General features: G+C 45.5%; 6 protein-coding genes across 6 annotated transcripts; 3 read left to right on the plus strand and 3 right to left on the minus strand.

Annotated features, from left to right (window-relative positions):
- Positions 1 to 2,822: 2,822 nt before the first annotated feature.
- On the minus strand, positions 2,823 to 6,906 carry LOC122613333 (protein artichoke). The gene is made up of 9 exons (XM_043787461.1): positions 6,589 to 6,906; positions 6,372 to 6,532; positions 6,144 to 6,313; positions 5,482 to 6,084; positions 5,173 to 5,427; positions 4,500 to 5,111; positions 4,350 to 4,444; positions 3,403 to 4,290; positions 2,823 to 3,333 (listed from the first exon to the last, which is right to left on the minus strand). Exons 1-9 carry the CDS (start codon positions 6,687 to 6,689, stop codon positions 2,940 to 2,942), a joined length of 3,279 nt encoding a protein of 1,092 aa, XP_043643396.1. The 5' UTR covers positions 6,690 to 6,906; the 3' UTR covers positions 2,823 to 2,939.
- Positions 6,907 to 7,170: 264 nt separating this feature from the next.
- On the plus strand, positions 7,171 to 9,115 carry LOC122615208 (inactive selenide, water dikinase-like protein). The gene is made up of 2 exons (XM_043790154.1): positions 7,171 to 7,323; positions 7,689 to 9,115. The coding sequence occupies exon 2, from the start codon at positions 7,701 to 7,703 to the stop codon at positions 8,895 to 8,897; it is 1,197 nt and encodes a 398-aa protein (XP_043646089.1). The 5' UTR covers positions 7,171 to 7,323; positions 7,689 to 7,700; the 3' UTR covers positions 8,898 to 9,115.
- Positions 9,116 to 9,956: 841 nt separating this feature from the next.
- LOC122615205 lies at positions 9,957 to 16,878 on the plus strand. Its single transcript, XM_043790150.1, has 7 exons — positions 9,957 to 10,195; positions 13,825 to 13,910; positions 13,971 to 14,170; positions 14,236 to 14,441; positions 14,507 to 15,561; positions 15,918 to 16,109; positions 16,176 to 16,878. Exons 2-7 carry the CDS (start codon positions 13,842 to 13,844, stop codon positions 16,308 to 16,310), a joined length of 1,857 nt encoding a protein of 618 aa, XP_043646085.1. The 5' UTR covers positions 9,957 to 10,195; positions 13,825 to 13,841; the 3' UTR covers positions 16,311 to 16,878.
- Positions 16,879 to 17,002: 124 nt separating this feature from the next.
- Positions 17,003 to 19,074, minus strand: LOC122615207 (beta-1,4-N-acetylgalactosaminyltransferase bre-4). The gene is made up of 5 exons (XM_043790153.1): positions 18,787 to 19,074; positions 18,417 to 18,718; positions 17,935 to 18,358; positions 17,657 to 17,875; positions 17,003 to 17,590 (listed from the first exon to the last, which is right to left on the minus strand). Exons 1-5 carry the CDS (start codon positions 18,909 to 18,911, stop codon positions 17,449 to 17,451), a joined length of 1,212 nt encoding a protein of 403 aa, XP_043646088.1. The 5' UTR covers positions 18,912 to 19,074; the 3' UTR covers positions 17,003 to 17,448.
- Positions 19,075 to 19,259: 185 nt separating this feature from the next.
- On the minus strand, positions 19,260 to 21,558 carry LOC122615206 (dnaJ homolog subfamily C member 11). The gene is made up of 6 exons (XM_043790152.1): positions 21,312 to 21,558; positions 20,670 to 21,246; positions 20,317 to 20,614; positions 20,148 to 20,264; positions 19,668 to 20,091; positions 19,260 to 19,606 (listed from the first exon to the last, which is right to left on the minus strand). The coding sequence occupies exons 1-6, from the start codon at positions 21,384 to 21,386 to the stop codon at positions 19,472 to 19,474; spliced, it is 1,626 nt and encodes a 541-aa protein (XP_043646087.1). The 5' UTR covers positions 21,387 to 21,558; the 3' UTR covers positions 19,260 to 19,471.
- Positions 21,559 to 21,945: 387 nt separating this feature from the next.
- On the plus strand, positions 21,946 to 25,014 carry LOC122615230 (heat shock 70 kDa protein cognate 5). Its single transcript, XM_043790189.1, has 6 exons — positions 21,946 to 22,300; positions 22,419 to 22,465; positions 22,722 to 23,300; positions 23,465 to 24,569; positions 24,630 to 24,770; positions 24,829 to 25,014. The coding sequence occupies exons 1-6, from the start codon at positions 22,211 to 22,213 to the stop codon at positions 24,925 to 24,927; spliced, it is 2,061 nt and encodes a 686-aa protein (XP_043646124.1). The 5' UTR covers positions 21,946 to 22,210; the 3' UTR covers positions 24,928 to 25,014.
- Positions 25,015 to 25,345: the final 331 nt, after the last annotated feature.

The following is a 25,345-nucleotide window of genomic DNA, read 5'->3' on the forward strand; positions in this document are numbered from 1 at the left end:
TGTATCGATAACTTCCAGCGGTGAACAAACGTCAACGAACTACGTTAAATTTTTGCTTTTTTTCTTTTTTGGTTTTAGTATTGTTTTGCGGATAGCGTTAATCGTTTATCTATAGCACTTTTGTATATAGCGAGTGTCCTCTTGTATATTTCTAAAAGTAATTCTAATCTTGGGTTTGCTTGTCGGGTTACGCCTTTAAGATTTGCTCAATTTCATTGTTGCAGGTACTTTGGTTTTGGTTTTATCATTACATTCTATTTTTGGTTATCGCGTGTCCTTTATTTTTAGGCGTTTCCAGGGTTTTTCCACTTGCTGACTGGCTCTGGCGTTGATTAAATAATGCTGCACTTTGCGCTGATTTATCGTGTTTGCTTTCGTGTCCTTGTTTTCGCTGGTTTCCGCTTTTGTTGCTCTGGTTTATTTTATTTATTCGTGTTTGTCTCTTGTCTTTTTATATTTCCTTATTTTTTGCCAGTCGTTCTATTTGATTATGTAATTATGCTTGGTTTCTTATTGGATATTGAACGGTACGTGTGTCCTAGGGCTATGTTTGTGTGTGTATGTGTGTGTGTGTGGTCGGTAGTTGTGTTGGTGTGTTACATGCGATTTTTTCAGCTGCTGCGGCTGTGTTTGTGGTGGTTTCGTTGGATTCGTGGGTTGCGATAGACGTAAGTGGTTCGTCATCAACATTTTTCGCACATACATACACGATTCACGGGCGCCACACTGGGCACTGTGTGTGTGCGTGTGTATGCGTGTGTGTGCGTGCGTGTGCCTGTGTGTGTCCTGATAGATGGAATTTATTGAATGAAACGTCAAGCGATTTGACGAATTTTAAACAAATTATTTATAACACACAGAGACACAGGAGGCACGCACACGCAAATGTTGCGAGAGAGGCACGCACAGACACAGTTCACAGTCGTGGCACGAAGAACGGCACAGGACACACAGGACACACGGTGGGTCGCAATGGTAGTGGTGGTGGTGGTGGTGGTGGTGGGAGGACAACAAGGAGGAGCCGACGAAGAGGAAGCCAGGAGGAGTGGAGCTGAAAGTGGGAGGAAGTGCACACGTTAAATCAATGCTTCTTTTGACCTCTATTACAATTTCGTTCGCTTTCGTCTTTCGCCATCTTCCCTCCACCTCCTACCGCTCCTTCTCCTCCACCAGCTTGCTCCACCTCGTCCTCGTCGCTTTGGAACTCCTCTTTTTTTCCGAGCCCACGACTACCTGGTAATTTTTTTTCAACGCCCGTGTTACGGCACATTTAATATTTCATATTTTCATATATGTAAGGGCTCTATGCACCAGATACACAGTCGCTGGCTCACCGAAATTCACATTATTTCATTACTTTGCTTTACTTTGCTCTGATTTCACTTGGTTATTCTATTTCATTCTTTTTTTATTGGGTCGCGCTGGCTCCTTTCGTTTAAATGTTTATCACAATGCTGCTATCGCTGAATGCTGATTTATGCCATTCGCCACCGAGCAGCGCACTTAAACTTGCTATTTGAAATTTCTTCTTTATGTAACGAACGGAATAACGGCACACTCGCTGCTGCTGCTGCGACTGCTACTGCTGCTGCGACTGCTGCTGCTGCTGCGACACGAACGAACTCAGCGCGACAAGTGAAACTTGGCTTCCCGATTCGCATGCCACTGACGTGCGCCGTGGTAACAGAAACAGAAACAGAAGCAGAAACGGCCGAGCCGAGCCCGCGAGATTCGCTGAAAATCGATAAGGACAGGCAAAGTCGCCTGCCAAAATCCTGAGGAGGAGGCGGCGGGGCAGGAGCCCCAGGATGGCAAAGGCGAACGGCACAAAAGCACATTCTTCTGCGGCCAAAGTGAAACCGAGAGCATGTGGGTGGCGCGGCAGTGAAAGTGCACATGTCCTGAGTGTCTCGTGTCCTGGGCACAGTGGTGGGTGTGCCCAATGGATAGGTCCTTTGGATGCTCCTTTGATATATTCTGGAACCTACAGACTGGATTTCAAATATTTTGCTAAGGTAACATAAATATAATACATTTAAACTCATACATTTGTAGATCAAAGACTAACTCATAAAAAGCTACTAATAAAAATGATGGCAACACATTAGTTTAATAAATATTTTATTTAATTGTACATATATTTCATCAAGCTTCGTTATCGAAAATGGAAAATAATGGAAATACTTTCTTAGAAGTATTGTTATCCTTGTTATACTTTAAGGAAAAGCAATTACAATTAACAACCAGTCATCAAAAACGATAGCATACTTTTAGGAGTCCGCCGATACTGTAGCTGTGCCAATATTTTCGACCGCCAGTGTGCTACTCGCATGCCTTTTCGGCTGAGAGCGCGAGTGCGCATTTGCCAGGCTCTCAGGCGAGTCCTTTCACTCGCTCGCAGTCCTTTTGCCCGCTCCCGCTGCACAAACAGGAGCCGAATCCGAGTCCGAGTTGAGAATGAATCGCCGCGCCGAGAAGCACTTCGGATAACAGCCTTTGTGTTTTCGCCCTGAATGAAAGTCAGCCAGCCTGGGCCATCAGCCATCAGCTGGCCCGTTTGGTTGGCTGTGGGCTCCAACGCTTTCTGAATTGCGCTGCCCACGCGAGGCGGCGTCCAAGTAAACAAATACATGTGCGCACGGCTGTGATAATAGGGCGTCGCGCACATGTTCAGCTGTAAGGTCAGAGCACAGCGTGTCCTTACAGTGAGCCATGGCCACAATGACACAAGCACACGGCCAACAATGGGATCAAAGATCAAGGACATTCTGATCACTTTCAACATTCATTTTATCACATTGATGCGAACTTAAAACGATTTTTACATAAAATGCACAATTTGTTACTTGAAAACTATCAGTATTACAATCATTTGTGTAATGCATAACAAAAGGATTTTAAATTTGAGTACTATGTTATTGCACAGTTTTCCGTGCCAACTACAATCGGGCAACAAACAAAACGAGTATTATATACAAAAGGCAATGAGGTAGGCTGCTGGAGGTCCGGGAACCGCCTCCCCTGACCTGAAAGTTTCCGAAGAAGAATGTCCGGGGTCGCTTCAGCGATGGTAGCACCTGGCACTGCCCGGAAAACCACTTCCGCGTATTTCCATCGCTATCCCGGGATACTATACATATCTCAGCGCCACGCAGTTTCTCTTCTCCTAGCGCCGAGAGTTCTTCCACCGGGATCTGGGCAGTACGATTGTTATAGGCATAGTCCGACTGGTGAAGCACATCGTTGCTACTGCTCCGGATGTAAACGTGGAAGTCTGAGACGTCTGAAAAGCCGGAAACATACCAGCTTAGCGTCAACATGCCAGCTTTGTTCCTATGGGGAAAATGTATGATTTACAAGGATAAGAAGTCACTTTAAATTCAAACTAGAAAAGATGCATACGTTTTCACTTCTCGGAATCGGACATCTGTAAGTTGTTCATAGTCAATGCCCTTATACATCTCTTGCTCATCCTCGGCGCAGTGCAGATACTCATCGTCCAAAGATATGAGTTGCTTGTCCTTGATCATAGCCGGCGTTTCGCAGTAAATGCTCTGCAAATCCTCACCAGCTATCGTTTGCTGCAGCATAAAGTACTTCAGAGGTCGTGCATTGCAACCGCAATGCAGAGGATTGCCAGCCAGAAGCACTTGGCTACCATTCCGCATGCTACCCACCATCGAAGCTGGCACATCTTCCAGACTATTGTTGGAAAGATCAACGTATTTGAGGGACTTCACTTTTACTAAATTGGCGAAGGGCAAGTGGTAGATTCTATTATGGGAAAGGTCCAAGTGGCTGAGGTTTTTAGGCAAGTCAAAGATGTGCTCTTCAGACTTCAGATTAGATAGCTCGTTGTGAGACATGTCCAAGCTTTGAAGTGAAGTGAAATTAGAGATAACTCCTTTCCTTAGATCGTTGATCTGATTGTAGGATACATCCAACGTAACGAGCTTTTTGGTGCCAAAGGTAATATCATACGTCAGTATGGGCATTACATTGTAGCTCAGGTTCAGGTTTTTAAGGTTGTACGGAATGTACTGATGCGAGGGAAAGGTTTTCTTGGTCACAAAACTTATGCGATTGTGACTTAAATCTAAGGTTTCCAAGCTGAGCAAATCATCCAGAACACCATTGGTTTTGTTGTCCAATTTGGTGAGGAAATTGAATGACAAATCAAGGTTTCGCAGCGATGGTAAGCCAATAAAGATGTCATTCTGCAGAGTCTGGATTCCGTTGGATGAAAGATTTAAAGTGAGCAGTTGCAGCAGGCCCTCGAAAGCTCGCTTGCTACAAGTTATAAAAGTCGCATTTTATAAAAAGAATATAAATGTTATATAAGAACTTACCTTATATCATTAACTTGATTACCATACAGATTTAACTCAAATAAGACGGGCAGCTTACCAAAGGCACTTCGCTCTAAGGTCGTAATATTGTTGTTCTAAACGACAAATTGGATGAGTACACATTTTACAAATTTCATAAGATATGCTCACCTCCAAATATAAGTACTGCAGTGTTGACATGACAGATACCGCCTCCATTGGTGGCTGACTGATGCCATTGTTTTGCAGCTTCAGTCGTTGCACCACCAATAGACCAATAAAACTTTCCCCGTTTAGACTGTCTCCTAGCTGATTGTGGCTCAGGTCCAAGTAGATCAGTGAGTTCATCACTGGCCAGGTGCCCGCTGGTATCTTAGCGAGTCTGTTATGGCTGAAGTAGAGCTCATTTAGGGAAATTGGCAACTGGAACAGTTTTTCCAACTGATTGTTATTCAAATACAGCTTTCGCAAACTGGTCAACTTGGCCAGCGATCCCCGCACAACGGATTCCATTTCGTTATGACTCAAATCCATCTCCAAGAGGGTTGGCAAAGTGCCAAACGTCGAGGACTTGATTTCCCTCATGCTATTATAGCTGAGATCAATTAGGCGTAGCGAGAACAGGGTTTGAAAAACTCCATTAAATATGCTGGAGATGTTATTGTGCGAGACATCGATGGTGTGCAGTTCGTAGAGCTTTGGAAAACAGTTTTTGGGTATGTCGGTTATGCTGTTGTACGAGGCATTCAAAACTTTCAAGCCTGTCATATTTTGAATGGGAATCTGTAGTATTAAATAAAATAAAATTAGTAATCGTTTTACTTTTAAAAGCGTATTTTGTTACCTGTGCTAAGTTGGTAAGATTGTTAAAGCTCAGCTGAAAATAGGTGGCGAAAGTGGTCTCATCGAAGCTCCGACGTGAAAAGTTGGTCAACCGATTATGAGACAGGTCAAGAACCGTAATGTTTACACAATTTTCAAATGCGGCTGTTTCAATTAGCTCAAGAGCGTTATGGGATACGTTTATGATGGCCTGGTAAATATCCTTGAAAGAGTTCTTTTCAATCTTGGTTATGTTATTCTCGGCTAAATCGAGCAACTGTAAAACACCAATTTAAAGTCAAAACATCTTATTTTGTATTAAGAATCCTACCTCCACATAGTTCATCTGGGTAAACATCTGGAACTCGACCTTCTGAAGACGGTTGCGTGCTAGATCTATAGTTCCAATGCGCGCAATTGAGCCGAAAGTACCACGACCAATATCCGTGAGCACATTATCACTTAGGAAAAGTCGCCGGAGGAAACGCATTCCCCTGAAACTATTTGCATCCAGACGTGCAATCTGGTTGTGGGACAAATGGAGTACCTTCAGCACAGAGTTTCTGGCAAAAGTTCCACGGCTAAGTTCGTTTAGCGCATTATGAGAAACGTTGCACCATCCCAGCTTTGTCAGATCAGCTATGTGCTGTGCCTCCAGCTTTTTGATCATGTTGTGACTTATATCCAGGACCTCTAACTCTCTCAGATTCTTGAACTGGTTGCGTTTCAGATTCTCCAACTGATTTCCGTGCAAGTCGAGCGTCTTCAGTTTCCGCAATGGCTGGAAGGTCTCTATAGGCAGGTCACTGAGGTTACCATTGATCATACGTATGATTCCCAGACTATTGGCGATCTCTTGGCCAGCAAATAGATCCTTGGGTAGCTGTTGGAACGCATGGCCGTCGATTACTAGTTCCTTAGCTTTTCCTAGAATCTGTAAAAGGCTTTTCCCGTTTAGAAAACGATGCTATCGGTGTATAATTTGGTTCTTACGCCGAATCCTAGTATTCCCACATGGCTTAGATTTGTGCGGCGTAGATGTAGTTGCTCCAATGTATTATTTACTCCATAAAAAACATAATCCTCAATGGTGGCCAATGGTGTTTCTTCTATGATCAGCACTCGCGCTTTGATATGAGCAAAAAGCGGCCCATATAGACGAACTAAAAAAGAATTAGATTAGAAAATTTACAGATTAATTGGACTGCTAGAAGTACGCACCGAAATGTCCTCTGTAGATGGTCAACTCCTCAATGGGCATATCAAAAGAAGCCAAATTCTGGAGAGCTACGGATAAAGTAGCCAAGTTGGTATTTTCGCAGCGGATGTAGAGGCCATTATCGCTGCCTTTTACACACTCGCAGGGGTACAATGCCTTGGATCTGTTTAAAAACACCATATTAATGAGGAATTGTGTAATATTTTGATGATAACTCACTTCTTGGGGCACTTGTATTCGGGTTCGCCATAGACATATTCCGAACTTGCCAGAGCTACCAAGTGCAGCAAAACGAGACTGCGCAGGCGTAGCTGAATCATGTTTTAGCGATTTCGTCACCGTGTTGATTTAGTTTATCCCATGGCCCCAAACCAAGTTCTTAGCTTGAGTCTTTTGTGTGGGTTTCGATTTCCCGAAAGTTGTAGTTCCTTGTTAAATGATTTTACGCTCGAATGAGTTTGGTTTTTCAGCCCAAGAAGTAAAGTTTACTTGTCTTATCAACGAACAAAGGTAAATGGTTTCTTATACTTTTACTTTTCGCTCTGCTGGCGCAACAGGTTTTCATGCGCCGCTCTTGTGCGCTCTTTGCGACCAGCCATTTGGATCTCTAACAGCGTTTAATTGAATTAACGCCAACTTTTTTGAGTGTCGCCGAAAGTCTGGCACTGGGAACTAATGTTTTCATTTGGGTTCCCCATTTATTCCGCCGTTTTAACATATTTTTATTTATTTTACTCTTGGCGCACAATGCAATCGATAGATTTTGGTCGAGTTGGCAGCCCTGTTAAACTATCGCTGCAGACTATCGGCAACCCGCATATCGAATCGCCCGCACACGCAAATACAACCCTGTTGTGACATCTCGCTCGTTGGAAAAGCAAAAACCAGGCGCAAAATAAATAAAATTTGCTCACGTTGCCCTACAATTATCGTTGTACATTCGCACAAGCAAACGTAAGTACAAAGACACAGCTAAACGCAACGAACCGTGTGGAAAATGCAAAGTGCGCACTTATTTGGCATTTCGCTATTTAAATAAGTGGGCATTGTTCACGTTGCTCGCCTCGCCGACAGGGAGAAATACTGACTTCGCCCGTTTTAGCCGCCATCGCGACAACAGCCAATCACAGGCCGCGCTACACACACGCGGCAGAAAATCCGTGTACATACACGTCTGAGCGCTGTGGTATTGGTGGCCGGGGAGAACGCGAGTTACTCGCTGCATAGAGTAGCCCACTATGTGTTTATTGCGCGGCAAAAGTGCGTTAATCGGTTTTACTCACTACTTACCTCCACTTCTTTGCATCCCCCTTCCACAGCTATAAAACAAGATGAGCTACGCCGCTGATGTGCTGAACTCGGCCCACTTGGAGCTCCATGGCGGTGGCGACGCCGAGCTGCGTCGTCCATTCGATCCCACAGCTCACGATTTGGATGCTTCATTCCGCCTCACACGCTTCGCGGATCTTAAGGGGCGCGGCTGCAAGGTGCCACAGGATGTGCTATCCAAGCTGGTGTCCGCCCTGCAGCAGGACTACTCCGCCCAGGACCAGGAACCGCAGTTCCTCAACGTCGCCATTCCTCGGATCGGTATTGGCCTGGACTGCTCCGTCATCCCACTGCGACACGGCGGACTCTGCCTGGTGCAGACCACTGACTTCTTCTACCCCATTGTCGACGATCCCTACATGATGGGCAAAATTGCGTGCGCCAACGTACTCAGCGATCTGTACGCGATGGGAGTCACTGATTGCGACAACATGTTGATGCTGTTGGCGGTCAGCACCAAGATGACAGAGAAGGAGCGTGACGTGGTCATTCCACTGATCATGCGAGGCTTTAAGGATTCCGCTTTGGAGGCGGGCACCACTGTGACTGGAGGCCAGAGCGTGGTCAATCCATGGTGCACCATTGGAGGGGTTGCCTCGACCATTTGCCAGCCAAACGAGTACATTGTGCCAGATAACGCCGTTGTAGGGGATGTCCTGGTGCTGACCAAGCCACTGGGAACCCAGGTGGCTGTGAATGCACACCAGTGGATTGACCAGCCGGAGCGCTGGAACCGCATCAAGCTGGTGGTGTCCGAGGAAGATGTTCGCAAGGCCTACCACCGGGCGATGAACTCCATGTCGCGGCTCAACCGCGTAGCCGCTCGCCTCATGCACAAGTACAATGCCCATGGGGCCACCGACATCACCGGATTCGGACTGCTCGGCCACGCACAAACCTTGGCTGCGCATCAGAAGAAGGATGTCTCCTTTGTTATCCACAATCTGCCGGTGATTGCCAAGATGGCCGCTGTGGCCAAAGCCTGCGGCAACATGTTCCAGCTGCTGCAGGGCCACTCAGCAGAGACCTCGGGAGGATTACTGATTTGCCTGCCGCGAGAGCAGGCCGCTGCCTATTGCAAGGACATCGAGAAGCAGGAGGGCTACCAGGCCTGGATCATCGGCATCGTTGAGAAGGGCAATAAGACCGCTCGTATCATCGACAAGCCCCGCGTCATCGAGGTGCCCGCCAAGGACTAGGTCTCCATTGCCTGACCAGTCGCTATTGTCTACCTTAAGTATCGTAATATTAACGTAACTGCTGCTCCCCTCAGTTGTAACCGGCATGATCGGTCTTTGTTTTTTATAAAAAAGCTTATCAACTACAGATTCTCTGATCATTATAATCATGGACGTCTCTACTGCAATACGAGTGAATAAAATGAAAACACTTGACTCTTTTGTATCGAGTAAACGGACGAGAACGGATTTTTCGGGGAATGCGGGGCATCTGAATGAGCTTTTTTCAGTAAACTTTGTTATTAAATTGCAGCTCACAGCTTGGCAAAAAGTGGAGCATCTTCGGAATCACTTGCATTTTGAACAGTCGTGTGTGATTTGAGTATTTAATCGAATTATTTGACCTACTAAATAAGTTGTAGAAGGGTTTTCTCTTTATATTTATGTTTAGTTGGTACGCCAGCACTTTGGAACCCAAACTCTCTTGGTGTAAATTTTAAATTTGTTTGCTAATTTAGGTTTTCAGTCGCTCGCTAATGAAATCAGCGCCGCGTTTTGGAAGTCAAATTGTTGGACATTTGTGTGAATTTTAATCGTTAAGCTTTGTTTTGCTATTCCGACTTAGAAGCGGGTTATCAGGAAAGTAATTATCAGGTATTAAGCGAGCAAAAAGGAAATGAATGTCATGTTCATTTAATTTAAAAATCTATATACGTGTGGTAACAGTATTTACAGGTAATTCAAAAATGTTTCAGAAAAGATACACTTATTCAACCGCCTTTTTGGACTGATATTTCTGTTCTGAACTTCATATTAAAATAAAAAGGTTATCAGTTTTGTACTTTTGTAGTTCGTAACATGGACATTTGATTTGAATTAAAGGGTATTTAGCGTAGGCTATCAGATAACCTACCGGCTTAACCTCTATTGTTTGATCAATTGGCATTAGATGCAGAGAGCGAAAAGCTTTGCAAGCTCTGCAAACCAAAACCGAGCGAGAGATGCTCTCGGGCGAACAGGTCTCCGGCAAGTTTGCCATCGGATCGGATCGCACTGGTGGGGATCGGGATCGCTGGTGGCAAGTGCGGATCGTCGTGGGGCTCAGTACCGCCCGAGCTAGCGACGCGTTAAGATCCGAACCCGAATCGTAACCACCACGAGAAACTTACACTGCGCGCACCGTTACACTTTAGTGCTGGGAGCGATCGAACACTAATACACTGACCAACGAATTTCCCGCACATCGAAGAGATTTTCCCTCCCCATTGAACTGTACTTGGAGCGTACGTTGCGTTTTTGGAGTTTTGGAAAAGTGCACAGTGAGTGCTGCAAGTATTTGTGGCCGAGAGCCACATAGCGATACAAATGGAGATAGATACGTAGATAGATGGATAGTGTGTGGGCTGTTGGGGCTCTTTGGTCTGTGGAAGACGAGCTCGGAAACCGCAGTTAGAAACTAGTTTTCCCTACGTGTCGTGGTCGTGGTCGTGGTCCCAATCGCAATCGCAGTGGCGGTGGTGGTGGCAGTCGCTGCCTTACATGAACGTGGAAGTACTCGCTTTTTGAAGTGAAATTCGAAAACGCATCCTCCTCGGCCATGTAGCGATGTATCTGGCGGATCGCTATTGCTTGTGTATCTCTTCTTGGCCAGATGATTCATGTACGGTGGGCACTCGTACGTACACTCGATTTATTTCCCGACGGAACGGCGCAGTATTCAAATTGAAAGAACAGTGGCAGTGAACTAAAAATAGAATTATTTGTTTTCATATACCAACCGACGAAAATGAGAAAAACCAAAAAAAAAAGAAACAAGAAATAAAATGGCTCGGCAAAAGTCGAAAAGTCTTCGCTCGGAAATTCGCCCAGTAAATGTATCTGTGTATCTTTGCATCTGTATCCGAATCGTACGCTCGCTAAACTTTCGTTTAATTTAGCCAAGTTCAAACGGCGTCTACAGCTTGTTTATGTCCGCCTGACTTGAACTCGTGGATTGTGTTTGGTGCCTTGTGTGGGTGCCACAAATTGGCAACTCGACACACAGATACGCAACACACTTACACCGCTGGTAGAACATAAACATATCTACATATAGATAGTGATACATGCCTGGCGCATATATAGACGTTAGATTTCGCCTACGTTTCGATATTTGATTTTCGGAAATTTCAACAACAGAACGCCAGCGACGACGACAACACCTTCGCTTTTTATTTTTTGGCCATTTCAAACTCGTTGTTGGCCCGATATTTGTTTATTTTACGAGTTTGTTTGCCATTGCCTACGTATGCTTTATGGCATTTGGCGATCTGTGATCAGCAATCTCGCTTCCCCCTTCCGCAGCCCCGCCCACTTGAATGGCTTAACCCAAAGCGAAAGCATCCTCTTCCAGTCTGTTTGAAAATCGAGTTTTGACTCAACATAATTCCATAAATTTCTCAGAATTTTCTCTTAAGAATCCTACGATTTTTAAAAATGGATATTTTCAATCTGTGATTCATAACAAACATCCCACCTTTTTAGACAAATGTTTACTTTTACACAGAATTTGTGCATAAGTGAAATGAGTAAAGACATTTGTAGATCATTTGTATTGTCTGCTCTTATTCTTGAACTTTGAGTTAATGGTTTAAATTCTTTATTTCTAATCAAATATAAATATCTGAATATATTTGTTTAAGATACAAATGTAAGCTAACTCTTTCATTTAGTCCTTACTACTACTTACTAAATTTGGTAGTTATTTTATTTCATTCTAAAAGTTTAACTAATTAGTTTGTTGTTGTAATGGTTCGAAATACTATTAGGTAGTTTGGTTTCTCATTGCTGGCAAACTTTCTCGTGCCTTATAAGATAGCAGGCTAATATTACGCTATAAATGAGCGTTGGCCTTAACTGGAAAATAGGAAAGTGTGCTTTAACTTTATCACTTATAATCCTCTATCTGCAAACAAAACTAAAAACACTGCACAAAATGAACCAAGACAAATGTGATCATTATAAAAATTCCTAATGCCAAGTTTTTCATTCATAAAACTGGCAAACTAATCCAATATTCAGTGCTACTGCTGAAAGTGCTAAAATGGCACGTAGTGGCCCAACGGGTTAATTCCGATCGCCAGACAGACAGCACCATGTTTCTGCTCCCCAGAGCTCCAAAGCCCCCAGTATATGAGATCATTTCTGAGCTGCCTGTGTACATATGCAAAAACAAACCATGCGCTCCGCTCTCCGGCCTTTTGTGTTTGTTTTTGTCGCCAATCGGAGGCCCAGAGAACTGCTAAAAACGTGCTGAGATCGGGGCAGCCGAGTTATATAGTGTGCGTATATAGTGTAGTGTAGGATAGTATAGTGGGTGGGTTGGGGGCGGCAGTGGCTACGGCGGCGGCATCAATTAGATTTGGCCTTTTATCTATGTATATTCTATTGGGCTATTTTATGCGTGTGTTTGGCTGACGTGAGGCATTATTATTCGTGTTTTGTGAGGCTTTATTTCTTTATTAGCTGTATTCCGTTGACCATATGGCGTGGCATCCCCCATCCCCAATCCCCATCACTCCACCCCATACCCCATCTCCGGCACCCATTTCCATTGAAAGGTGACTTTTTTTGCTCGCCTTGATTTGATTACTTAAGCTCCAATTTGCGTTGACGCTTAATGCAGTTGCTGTCACAAGCTGCGTCTTATGACATCATCGTTGGTAGTCGGTAGTCGGTCATCCTCGAATTCATCTCGCATTTTTGCATCATCTCCGACTATCTCTCACCCCAAGGTTATCTCTGAAAATCGAAAAAAAATGCATTCATACATGTGTGCATTTATACAAACTTGTATGTATATATTCTGGGCCAGACAAAAAAGGAGTTTAAGGACACGCCACCGAAAGTGAAAACCTGTTTGACATTGAAATTTCGACTTTTTGCCTCTGTCTTTTGCCTTTTTTGTTTTCTTTGCATGTTGTCAGTTCTGAAAATCAATGCCAGCATCTTTGGTTTCCCTGCCAAAGGGTATGATTATTTTAAGGTCCAAAAAATGGGATGATGCTATTAAAAGATGATATATTTATTATTAATACTTTGCCTTGCTGTTTCAAGGTTGTGGAAATTTATTGTTCAAATTAAAAGCTTTTGAACTGACAAATAAATTTGCTACGATTATTGTAAATATGAACATGGACATTTATAGCTATAACATGGAAAATTGCATCCACTTAGGGAATCTGTAAAGCATTTTCAATGAAATACTTGTTTAAACTACAAAAAAACTCACAATTTGATTTAACGATCAATAATCCGGTTGATAAAACTATTTCTTAGCCAATATAATTACGAAGTCAAAGAAATTCACTTTATAATTAAACGTTGCGTTTATCAGATAACGATATTATCATAACTTATCTATATCAACTTCATAATCTCTTATCAATGAGATACTACAATTTAATATAGGTTATAACCACGAAATAAACCTAGAATGCAGTTTAAATATTTTTCAAGTTAGGAGCTAGTGGATGATGGGCAGCCCATCTTTTTCAAGTAGATTTAAGTTTTGCAGGGCTTGGCCCTTAAGAACCATCTCCGCCGCCTTCTAGAGCATTTCATCTTCGGATGACAGGCTCCGTCTGTTCATCGCATCCAATGTTGTTTGGTATTCCATGCTCTGTGTGCTCAAGTGATGCCCACTTCAGATGACTTAAGCTTCCATTAATGCGCCAAAAGTTCTCACTTCAGAGTGGCGAATGGCGAATGCGGCCATTTCCGAAAATGGAAACATCGAACGTGGGTGGGAAAAATGCTTGGGATTCTTGCGAACCGCCTTGACGCGAAATCAACCTGCTACTCGGGGTCGAAATCCGTGATTACGTGTCTCGCAGACACCCACGAGTCGTTTGACTTACTCACACGTAGAATTTGAATAATTTATGAATGATACTGGTTTCCGTTTCAGCTAAAAACTAATTGGAAATGCAGTACTCGAGCAGTTCGGAAAATTACTCATCCTCGTTGCGGGACAAGCCCTCGAAATGGGGCAGGGTAAGCCTTGATTTATTGTCCACCTCTGATAGTAAATCAATAATACCATTGATTCCTCAGAACGACAAGAACTACGCCTATAAGAAGTCATCCTATCAATACTCAAGTTCTGGCGACAACAATGTCTCGTATCAGGGCAAATCCCCCGACCAGAACATAGATCAATTGGATGCCTTGCTGGAGGATCTGAAGCAGGAACGCCAGATTACCAACAGGGAACGCGATCTGCTGCCCAGCAATGGAACCACCTATAGGACACTGTGAGTTTGACCACGATCTCAAAATGATGCAACTTATTAACTTATGTTTTGATGTTTGGGTGTAGTGAGCGCACTGATCCTTCGGGCACCGTAACGAGGACTACGCGAGTGGTCAAAACCAGCAAACACTCGGGTACCGGTGGCCAGCAGCCATTCATTGATGATGTGGAGACCTTCAGTCCCACCGATTACAGCACCCTTCAGTCCACGGCCAAGTACTCCAGCTTGAAGAGGGATGAGTTCCAGACCAAGGACAAGCCCTATACTCTGGGTAAGAGTTTAAAATTAGGCTTATCCAGTACAGCAATTAATATTGTACCATTTGAATTATTCCAGCCCACTCGCCTGGTGGTGGACACTACGAGAGCAAGTCGAAGATCTACGAGAGCAATCGCACCATTAACAACAACGTGGAGCTGCTGCCCGCAACGAGCAGCACCCATCAGACGTTGACCAGCGGCACCACCATCGACAAGGAGCTGCAGGACATCGCCCTGAGCGATGGCATCCTGCCTGCCCCAGGCACCAAGGTGACCACCACGGTGAGGACCTACACCTACGAGATCCCGGCCACTGGGCCCGGCAGCAACACCAGCACCATTAACCGCACTCACACGCTGAACAACTCGAATACGCTGAGCAGCAGCTACAAGCTCCACGAGAGCCACAACTCCAGTCAGAACTTCTCGCAGCTGTCGCCCGTTCCGCACCCACAACCCACGAATGTGCCACAGACGGTGGTGTACAACACGGAGAGCTATTCCACGTTGAACAGGAACGGCGATCGTCCGGTGGTTAGCAACCAGTCCTACGAGATCAGGGAGCACAAGGAGACCACCACTCGCGGTGTAAGCCCACAGCCCCGTCAACTGCCCTTGGGATCGGGTCCAGCGGGAACTCCTCCGGGCAACCGTACGGTCATCTACAACATCCACAAGACGGATCACGTCAACACAGTCAACGAGCTGCCCCCTCAGCAGCGCTATCCGCCGCGCAGTCCGGCTCACAGTCCCAACTACGGAGGACCACACAGTCCACCACAGCAGCCGGGAGTGAATCGCTACTACTACAAGGAGACGGAGACCTCAAACACGGTCAACAGCATCCACGGACCGCCGAACGGTGGACCCTACGAGCCGGGTCTACCTCAGTCCGCTCCCCTGAAGCAGCTGCCACCCAACAACGCGTATCCACAGCAGCCACCAAATGGAAATGGTTATCCCCCGAATTCGACCACATACAGCTACAAATACTCCTCGACCACCAACACAAACAACCGACGTGGTCCGGACTACGGCTCCCCATCTCCATTCCCCGTGGATGGCGTCGAGTACCCCGTGAATAGCAATCCTCCCCAGCGAGTGGACGATCTGATGCAGTCATTCGGCACTGTAAGTATTCGAGGTATTCTTAACTACTTAAGTTAATTTGAAACTTCTTGAATAATTTTAAACGTAAGTTTAGTGTTTTGGTTTAAACACTTATCAGTAATAGCTTCTGCTTTAAGAGTCAGCAATTAAATAGATAATAACTTGACAAACTTATGGCATTGTAATCAAGCTGCCTAAAAAACGATAATTAGAGATTACTTTTGAGTGGACTCATAATACCTTAATTACCACCTTAACATGCTACAAATGGAACAAGATAAGACTGGTATCGTTTTAATGACACAATAAGCGTCGTTTAGTGTTTAGTGATTTTAAGAAGCTCCTTTGATTTTACCTCTTATCATCTCTGTGTTTAGACCACTGACCATGTGGATCGCGTGGACATTGAGACTCCAGTGCGCAAGCGTGAAATCGAGACGGCGGTTGCCTCGCCCAACCAGCAGCATGTGCCATCCGTGAACAAGGCGGGAAAAGAGGTGTACTATCCACCTGGTCACGACACCATCGTCATGAAGCGCGAGGAGATGCATGCTGGATCCGCCTCAGGCGTGAGTATTGGATACTTACCAAGCTAGAAAGCTGATAATAATCAACTGATAATCTTGCACCCGCAGGGTCGCTGGGCCAAGGGATCCGGAATGTACGAGTACGAGTCCGGCTCCAAGTCAAAGACGAAAACCAAGTCCGGTGCCGCTATGGTGCCCGTGTGCCTGCCCCTCTGCTGTGCCATGCCCTGCTCCATTATGTAGGAACATCGTAACTTGTACATAGGTTTCTAATATTTGCCCTTAATAGTTCTAACGCTAAATCCTGCCCCGTGTTTTTGGCATTGCTCTCTACTAGGTCGTCTAACTTCTATCGGGCTTGCTTGTCAATTGGTTGTACGCGTAATTTGTTTGCCAAATTTTCTATATATATGTCTATATATCTATACGTTATTGTCTATGTATATAATTTGTGAAGCGTCATCTACGGATGGGCCGGTTGTTATACTTTTTTTGGATTTGGTAGTTTATCCGCACATAGTTTGCTCAAAATTGTTGCTCATGCATTTAAATTCGCCAGTGGGATGCCCAAAAAATTTACCCGATGCCAATTGTTTTAACTTAAATTTGCATACCGCATACCAAACACTAATAAATGAGCCGTGGAATCCAATTCCCCCTATTATTCGTTTCCCCTGCGCCCCGAATACCCACTAATCATAAACCATAATCGTAATAGCGACTTAAAAGGTAACTCAGTCGTTACAGAGCCATAAATACTATTTCTAATACACGTAGTAACCATAATAAAAAACGAGATCTAACAAACGAAGCGATGAACTGTCTGAATGGCTTTTTGAATGGATCGATTTGCGTGGGGGTTTGGTATAGTAAAAGTTTTTATAAGTTTATTTTGGTATAAATCGTTCTGATCGAATAACAATTTGCATATCACAAAAGTAATATCTACATTTCACCTTGTAGGAATAGGTGTAGCTGTCTTTTGAGAAGTTAATAAAACACTATAGTCAAACAACAAAAAACGAAAGTCAACATAAAATAATACAAAAATCAACAGAGGTATATAATATAGATAAGTATCATTGAGCACTTTGAGTAGTGAACGGGAGGATTATTGCTACAGAGACGAGTTCTTATTGTTGTTCTTGGATTACGAATTGAAGCTAAATGATGGATTAAAAGTATACTACATCGTAATATGAGTATAGTTACTGGACTTACTACCATATACACAATATGTGCCTAATATTCTAACCATGCCGCCATGATCTGTCATTCTATTAAAAGAGACTACCGTTCGTGAAAGTAATGTTGTCCTTTGTACATACGCATATTTAAGAGTTGGAAAGGTCACGTATTGTTACGTTGTCTTTTATGCAGGCTAGCTTTTGCGCTCGGAGTTCTTTAGCTCAGCTAAATACCAAGTGAAGGTTGGAAATTGCTTGATGCTGTAGATAGCATACTTTATCGAGTTGATTCCATCCTGTTCTATTTTGCTCATGCCGTTCTGTAAGTTTTCATAGCTGTCAAACAAAAATACACAAATTACATTTGTATTTGTCTAAATGATGATAGTATAGTGTACTGACCGCTTAGGATTGGCCTTTTCCTTCTGATGCTTGAGCATCTTGTAGCGGGCTATGTTGACCGGATACCTTGATATGAATAGGTTGGCGTGCTTCAACCTGTTGGACATGTCGTCATCCTCGCCGCCCCAGCCAAAGAACGAGTTAGAGAACCCATTTACGGCCTGAAAGTGCTCACGCGTCATCGCGGATACACCTCCAAATATTGATCGATAAGGCAACCTATAAATGAAAAAGTAAATTTACCTTTGCTTATACTGTTATCTCTTGGCTACGCTTGCCTGAAGTTCAGCGTGTCTATAGCCACTGACATGTGCCGCGGCTGACGTGGACAGTTGTAAAGATTGCGGTCGTCCAACGGCAGAAGATCGACATCGTGGAATATAAAACAATCCCACTGGTACAGCTTTAAGGCCTCCAAATAACCAATGTTCATCATGGCAGCCCGATTGAAGGGCTTTCCGTTGGTCTGCTCTACAATGAAAATGCGATAGGCAATGCGCTGCTTCATCAGAAATGGGTGGATGTTGCGCAGGAAAACTGATAGATGGGCGTATCGATCGCGGAAGGGCACCACAATGGCCACGTGGTGCTGGGCATTGCAGTTTTCTGGCTCGAAGGCGCCACCAGGGCGCAGGAGAGGTCCGAGCTCTGCTTCAATAACGTCCAGTGACTCCAGTGTCGTGTTAGGCGTGATGGGTCCACCTAAAGACGATAGACGTATCTTAAATTGTACTAAAGAAAAGGGCCAAGCAGAGCTTACCATTACGGGGATCGGGATCAGTGCAGTTTGCAAGGAGGGCGGATGTGGATTTCTGTCCCGGGGGCAATAATTTGTTTGTGCCCAGCAGGAAGCGCGTTAAGTCTTGTGGAATGGAAGTAAAGTTTGCCGTGGCAATCACAGTTCTTATGGTAGAGTTGGGTCCGCCATGGAGCTCCTGGTCCCGCTCTCTGTCTTTGGATAAGGCGAGCGGGGCAGCGGGCAGCCTGGATGCTTCTCCGCCTCCGGCTCCATCGCTGCTAGCGTTCCCGTAGATATGAGCATACTTATGCACGCGCCGAATGCTAGCATCCGTTAAAAAAAGGTTTTGATAAGATAACCCCAATACAAGTAATATGATTGGATTAGTTACCTGAGCTTGCTGAGGGAAGTGCCGCTGCCTCCGTCGGTGCGGAAGCCCACAAAGTTAAGCACCAGCAACAAGCATATCGCGCCGGCTAGGAAGCGTATGATATTCGCCTTTGTGAAGAGGGACATGGTCCGAGGATTGCATCATACCTTGCTCGACGCTCTGGCGCTGCGAACTGGCATTTTCAAGCGCAAAAAGTTCGCCCACCGAACAAAAAACGTTAAAACTTGCAACTCCACGGTCCAATCAGAAAAATCAGCTGAGAGTCCCCCTCAACCAGGGTTGCCAGAGTTGCCAATAGCTGCAGCCATAAATCGCCGACTGTCGATAGTTGATGGCGCCAAATTCAAAAAAAACATCAGTAGAATTTTTAGTCTGTTATTGCTAAATATAATAAATGCATTTTAAAATGTAAAGAAAAGCTGGATGTTTCAACTACAAAGCAATATGTACAATAATTTAAGCTAGGTCCGAACTTTCTCTTGGTTTTGTGATTTATTGCGCTGTTCGGATCTCGTAAGCATCCCAAAAATAGCGAGTTACAGAGTGGTATTGTAAACTGGGGAAACATGCGAACTGCTATTTGCCCCCAAGTCCTGGGAATGGGTCTTTTCTATCAAGAATAAAAACAAATTACAAACACAACTGAAGATTTAAACTAATTGCAGTGCAGAGCATTAAGGCCCTACTATCCTGGCAGCGGCAGTCGCAGCGCCTCGTTGTCCTTGACGTTAATCACTTTGAACTGGTCTTGATAGGTGTACTCTATCCGCAGAATCTTGTCATCGCCGATGCTCGGATCGTAGAAGCCGGGCAGTTCGCTCTGAAAGATGTAAGGAATGTTATTAATATCACGCGGATTACAATCAGTGGAGTTGTCTCACCTTTGATGAGTCATACAGCTGGAGGGTACCGTCCTTGACCATGCATTGAATGGGTACGGTGACGTCGAGCGACTGCTCTGGTTTGAACTGACTGCCGCCCTCCGCGGTACAGCCGTAGACGGCTCGTGAAACAATCAGCCCCTTCCTCGCCAGCTCCTCAGTCATGATCCTATTGTACGTGGCCTGCATTAGGTGAACAGCAGCACTCGCCTCCTGCCTCTTGGCGGTCAGTCTCTGCTCATTCTGACGCTTTGTCCGCTCCACCTCAATGTTCTTTCGCTCCGCCACCATTGGGTCCATAACAGTCTTTTTAATGAAGAACCACGCGATCACTGGAGTCACCGAGGCGTAGAAAACTGCAGCTGGTACTATCTCATCGCTTAGATGGATAGGGAACACATACGATTGATTTGAACGAAGTATTCTGTGGAGGAGGGTGTCGGTAATTTTCGGTGTTTTCCGGTTTACAAATTCACTCACTTGAATTTAAGTATGACTCCAGAAGGCACGCCAATCGAAACCGTGGCCGTTACAGAACTGTACTTGGAAACCTTTTTCTCCACTCCATACTCTCCCATAAAGCCGAAGGTTCCAACTCTGTACGAAGGAAATTATTAAATCGGATTTTAAGTAAATGCAATCTTCCTACTTTGCCGCCAGTTTAAGCTTGAGCTCATTCTCCATCATCTTGCGGGTGTAGGAAAGTCCGAAGTAGACATGCGGCGTTCCAATCACCAGTGACGAACTCAGTGAGTAAGTCTCTTTGGAGTGATCGATCTGAGTGGACATGGAGGACTGCGGACCAGCATTTAGCGTTAGGCTACCCATCGTGTGCTTGTCCAGCTGCACGGCCAGCGTGGAGAACAGGGCGGGTATGACACCTTGGTCACGAAAGTTTAGGTTAGTGCCTCCATTTAGCGTTAGCTTTTGGCTAAGAGTGCGGCCGCCTAAAAAATAAATGTTAATGCACATTGTACATCAGATATAAAAGCTAACACTTACCCTTAAGACCCAGAAGAAATCCGTTACCCGCTCCGGCACACAGCTCTAGCCAGCCCTTGTTGAGCAGCCGGCGTCCGGCGATCACAAAGCCACCGCTGCCGTTGCCATTGGATGAGTACAGGTTGCCGCTCATGATGATCATATCTTTGCGCGTTATCGGAGCCTCGATGGACTGGGCAATGCTCATGGAGCCGATCTCTACGCGCGGCATTTCGGAGTCGTCGTACGGCGCAAAGATCTCCGTGGCATTCACGTTGATGGTGATGTTACCACGAGGATTGGTCCGCTGCTGAAGACGTCTTTCAGCGGCCGCCTCCGCCAGCCGTTCGTACTCCTCTCGAATCTCATCCGGTGTCTTTGTCCGGTGCAGAATCGCCCAGCCCTCGGTGCGCAGTCCCTTCTCGCCCACCGAGTCGTAGATTGCCCGCTGTTGGGGATCCGAGAGCACCTCATAAGCACGCTTCGTGCGGTTGAACATGATCTCGGCCTTTTTCTTGCTATCCGGCTCCAGGTGCTTATCCGGGTGGAACATGCGGCTCTGTTTCCGGTACGCTGTGTTGATCTGCTCCACGGTGGCCTAGGGATCGAGAGAAGTGGATTAGATCGGTGGAATAGTGTACCGGCCGGTGACGCTGCACGTACATCGCGGGGCAAATTCAGAAACGTATAGTAGTTCTCGTCCAGCTCTGCGTCGGACTCCTCGTGATCAGAAGCCATGGCGGTGAACTGGTCCCGCGGTTCCTGCTCGGCTTCAAATAGGGGCGGGGACGAGACAGCGCACGGACCTCACCGGCGTTCTATGTTAATTTTGGATTTCGAAATTTTTGGGTACTTTTACGCAATGACTATACATGTGTTGAATGTTCCGATAGTTGACGATGGTTTGCTCCAATAGGGTTTTGTTGTGGGATGCGGTCATACTGTGGAGGATGCGGTCATACTATAAGCGGCGAACTGCTGATGGGGTCACTAACCATCGTCAGCTAGAGATGGGACGATGTTAAAAGTAATGCTGGTAAATTTTAAATCACAAAGAACTCCTTTAGAAATTAATCAAAGGTTAAATTTGTTATAATTTCTCTTGATTTAACTATTTATTTTTGTAATAAATTCAATTTAAGCAATGAAATTAAAAAATCTAATTGAAATAAGTAAAGTAAACAAGCTCTTATCCAAACTAAACTTTTTATAGCGGCCTTAAAATGTTGTAAACAGAACTTATGGAGTTATGGAACTTCTCTGTTTCCATCTAGTTTGCTTTCGTTTACTATGTTTTCAAACCACTTTGTGCTGAAGGGCAAGTGAAATATTTAAAGTTTTGTACACCACAAATAGTTGAAGAAACACTTTCACACCGTTGACAACTCTGGCCCGCGAGTTGCGGCAAACTATCGCAGTGTCCATCGCACAGAGACGAACCCGAGTCCATCACTTACCTTACAGTCCTCTCACGGGAAGAAACGTGCTCCGCCGTTCTGACGAAATTTTTGCTTTTAATTTGACAATTGCTCGTGTGAAATTGCAGAAGTAAAAAAGGCAAAATGCTGCGCGTACCCAAGTTTCTGCCCCGTCTCGCCCGCCAGGCCGGCGTGGTGCCCTCCAATATTTCCGGAGCTTCTAGCATGTTCCGCGTAAGTACATACCCCCCATCCCGACCCACCGACTATTATATAAAGTGCGGCATGCCGATGATGCGGTCTCATGTTTTGCGCGAAGATTCTACAGCGGAGCACCCTTTTGTCTTTGCAGAATCTGCCAGGTGCTAGCCATGGATTATCATCGCAGCTGCGTTACAAGTAAGTGAAATCGATTCATTATTTCGCGAATTTCTCTCGATACCGGAACCCAATTATGTAAGCACTCGGCAAACATAAGATAGATTTCCAAAAGCTACCTCATGTTGCATCATAATGTACGATATATAAAAGAAAGTGCCTTGATAATTGCAAATATCTATAGCCAGAAACGTGGTGCTTATCTGGACTTGTTGCCGCCGGCCTTATCAGTGCACTCTATCCATATGTAAAACAAACCACCCACCCCCTTTTTCAGGTCCGGCGAGGTCAAAGGTGCTGTTATTGGAATCGATCTGGGAACAACCAACTCCTGCCTGGCCGTCATGGAGGGCAAGCAGGCCAAGGTGATTGAAAATGCCGAGGGAGCCCGCACCACACCCTCCCACGTCGCCTTCACCAAGGATGGTGAGCGTCTAGTGGGCATGCCCGCCAAGCGCCAGGCAGTGACCAACTCGGCCAACACCTTCTATGCCACCAAGCGACTGATTGGCAGACGTTTCGATGATCCTGAGGTTAAGAAAGACATCACTAACCTCTCCTACAAGGTGGTCAAGGCTTCAAATGGCGATGCCTGGGTTTCTTCCACCGACGGCAAGGTGTACTCTCCCTCCCAAATCGGCGCCTTCATCCTGATGAAGATGAGGGAGACCGCTGAGGCATACCTGAACACTCCCGTAAAGAACGCCGTGGTCACCGTGCCCGCCTACTTCAACGACTCCCAACGTCAGGCCACCAAGGATGCTGGTCAGATTGCCGGTCTTAATGTGCTGCGCGTGATCAACGAGCCCACTGCTGCCGCTCTGGCCTATGGAATGGACAAAACGGAGGACAAAATGTAAGTGTTCAATAACGATATTTGTTGTGTTTAGATATCTTTATGGGTTCTCCCTTATTTAACTTTTATTAGCAATGTTGAAAGGGTTTTAATTTCAAAGTACTACAGGTTTCGAGTAAATACAAATTTTAAATAATATTAATTTTAATATTTTAACCTTGCAGCATTGCCGTTTACGATTTGGGTGGCGGCACCTTCGATATTTCGATTTTGGAAATCCAGAAGGGAGTGTTTGAGGTCAAGTCGACCAATGGTGATACCCTCCTGGGTGGTGAGGACTTTGACAACCATATCGTCAACTTCCTGGTGGCCGAATTCAAGAAGGATAGTGGACTTGATATTCGCAAGGACAACATTGCCATGCAGCGCCTTAAGGAGGCAGCCGAGAAAGCCAAGTGCGAGCTTTCCTCCTCCCAACAGACCGACATCAATCTGCCTTACCTGACCATGGATGCCGCCGGTCCCCAGCACATGAACCTGAAGCTGACACGCTCCAAACTGGAGAGCCTTGTGGGTGATCTGATCAAGCGTACTATCCAGCCCTGCCAGAAGGCTCTATCCGATGCCGAGGTCGCCAAGTCCGAGATCGGCGAGGTGCTGTTGGTTGGCGGTATGACCCGTATGCCCAAGGTGCAGGCCACCGTGCAGGAACTGTTCGGACGCCAGCCGTCGCGCTCTGTGAACCCCGATGAGGCTGTGGCCGTTGGTGCCGCGGTTCAGGGTGGTGTGTTGGCCGGAGATGTCACCGATGTGCTTCTGCTCGACGTTACTCCCCTGTCGCTGGGTATTGAGACCCTGGGAGGAGTGTTCACTCGCCTGATCTCCCGCAACACCACTATTCCCACCAAGAAGTCGCAAGTCTTCTCGACGGCCAGCGATGGTCAGACCCAAGTGGAGATTAAGGTGCACCAGGGCGAGCGTGAGATGGCCAACGACAACAAGCTTCTCGGCTCCTTCACACTGGTCGGAATTCCCCCTGCACCTCGAGGCGTGCCCCAGATCGAGGTTGTTTTCGATATTGATGCTAACGGTATTGTGCACGTGTCTGCAAAGGACAAGGGAACTGGCAAGGAACAGCAGATCGTCATCCAGTCCAGCGGTGGTCTGAGCAAGGACGAAATCGAGAACATGATCAAGAAGGCCGAGGAATACGCAACGGCCGACAAGCAAAAGCGTGAACTTATTGAGATCGTCAACCAGGGCGAGAGCATAGTCCACGACACTGAGACCAAGATGGAGGAGTTCAAGAGCCAGCTGCCCGCTGAGGAGGTAAGCACTTAAAGAAGACTCTTATCTTAAGAAAGTACTCATATTCCCAATTAATTGCAGTGCGAGAAGCTTAAGAAGGAAATTGCTGATCTGCGCACGTTGCTGGCCAACAAGGAGACTGCCGACCTTGAGGAGGTCAGGAAAGCTACTTCCTCCCTGCAGCAGTCCTCTCTGAAGCTGTTCGAGCTGGCCTACAAGAAGGTGTGTATGGATATACTCATTGTACGTTACATATACTTATATATTCATTCCATTTCAGATGTCCGCTGAGCGCGAAAGCAACGCAGGAGCCGGCTCCTCCGACAGCAGCAGTTCGAGCGACACTTCCGGCGATGCCAAGAAGGAAGAGAAGAACTAAATTAGGCAACCATAGTCATAGTTGTTGTTCCCCTATTTAATAATAACCGCTTCTGGATTTCGATTAAGTTCTACGTTAAACACAAAACACTTCATATTCCTTTTTTGAATCATGGATCACACAAAGCCACAAGCATTTACCCAAAATGTGAAGTAAACTATCAGATGCGAGTAGGTCGAATCAGACGATAAGACTTCCAAGTAAACAGACGAAGTCCAAGCCGCCAGGGAGTATCAATGAAAGACTGCATAAAGTTTTTATTGTTTATTATGCAATCAATCAAGTTTCTCCCTCATTTGAAACGCGTGGTCACCGTTGTGTTGTGTTCCTGTAAGATTTTGATTATTTTTACGTATCTTCTAAACTAGTTGTAGTTGTACAATAACGAGCACAGCACAAAAACTTAATTCGCAAGGCG

This window comes from Drosophila teissieri, chromosome 2R, assembly GCF_016746235.2.
Source record: "Drosophila teissieri strain GT53w chromosome 2R, Prin_Dtei_1.1, whole genome shotgun sequence".
NCBI classification, from domain to species: domain Eukaryota; kingdom Metazoa; phylum Arthropoda; class Insecta; order Diptera; family Drosophilidae; genus Drosophila; species Drosophila teissieri.

What these genes read in the sequence shown, in the direction of transcription:
- LOC122615207 (XM_043790153.1), bottom strand. Translation starts at nt 18,911, where the DNA reads ATGTCCCTCTTCACAAAGGCGAATATCATACGCTTCCTAGCCGGCGCG. An exon ending in TGATCCCGATCCCCGTAATG is followed by an intron (nt 18,359 to 18,416) that starts GTAAGCTCTGCT and finishes TATCGTCTTTAG; the next exon opens with GTGGACCCATCACGCCTAAC. An exon ending in GAAAAGGCCAATCCTAAGCG is followed by an intron (nt 17,591 to 17,656) that starts GTCAGTACACTA and finishes TTTGTTTGACAG; the next exon opens with CTATGAAAACTTACAGAACG.
- LOC122613333 (XM_043787461.1), bottom strand. Translation starts at nt 6,689, where the DNA reads ATGATTCAGCTACGCCTGCGCAGTCTCGTTTTGCTGCACTTGGTAGCT. An exon ending in TGGGAATACTAGGATTCGGC is followed by an intron (nt 6,085 to 6,143) that starts GTAAGAACCAAA and finishes AGCCTTTTACAG; the next exon opens with ATTCTAGGAAAAGCTAAGGA. An exon ending in CCCAGATGAACTATGTGGAG is followed by an intron (nt 5,428 to 5,481) that starts GTAGGATTCTTA and finishes GGTGTTTTACAG; the next exon opens with TTGCTCGATTTAGCCGAGAA.
- LOC122615230 (XM_043790189.1), top strand. Translation starts at nt 22,211, where the DNA reads ATGCTGCGCGTACCCAAGTTTCTGCCCCGTCTCGCCCGCCAGGCCGGC. An exon ending in GACAAAACGGAGGACAAAAT is followed by an intron (nt 23,301 to 23,464) that starts GTAAGTGTTCAA and finishes TTAACCTTGCAG; the next exon opens with CATTGCCGTTTACGATTTGG. An exon ending in GCCAGCTGCCCGCTGAGGAG is followed by an intron (nt 24,570 to 24,629) that starts GTAAGCACTTAA and finishes AATTAATTGCAG; the next exon opens with TGCGAGAAGCTTAAGAAGGA.
- LOC122615206 (XM_043790152.1), bottom strand. Translation starts at nt 21,386, where the DNA reads ATGGCTTCTGATCACGAGGAGTCCGACGCAGAGCTGGACGAGAACTAC. An exon ending in ATTTCTTCTGGGTCTTAAGG is followed by an intron (nt 20,615 to 20,669) that starts GTAAGTGTTAGC and finishes TTTATTTTTTAG; the next exon opens with GCGGCCGCACTCTTAGCCAA. An exon ending in AGCTGTATGACTCATCAAAG is followed by an intron (nt 19,607 to 19,667) that starts GTGAGACAACTC and finishes TACATCTTTCAG; the next exon opens with AGCGAACTGCCCGGCTTCTA.
- LOC122615205 (XM_043790150.1), top strand. Translation starts at nt 13,842, where the DNA reads ATGCAGTACTCGAGCAGTTCGGAAAATTACTCATCCTCGTTGCGGGAC. An exon ending in GGAACCACCTATAGGACACT is followed by an intron (nt 14,171 to 14,235) that starts GTGAGTTTGACC and finishes GTTTGGGTGTAG; the next exon opens with TGAGCGCACTGATCCTTCGG. An exon ending in GGACAAGCCCTATACTCTGG is followed by an intron (nt 14,442 to 14,506) that starts GTAAGAGTTTAA and finishes GAATTATTCCAG; the next exon opens with CCCACTCGCCTGGTGGTGGA.
- LOC122615208 (XM_043790154.1), top strand. Translation starts at nt 7,701, where the DNA reads ATGAGCTACGCCGCTGATGTGCTGAACTCGGCCCACTTGGAGCTCCAT.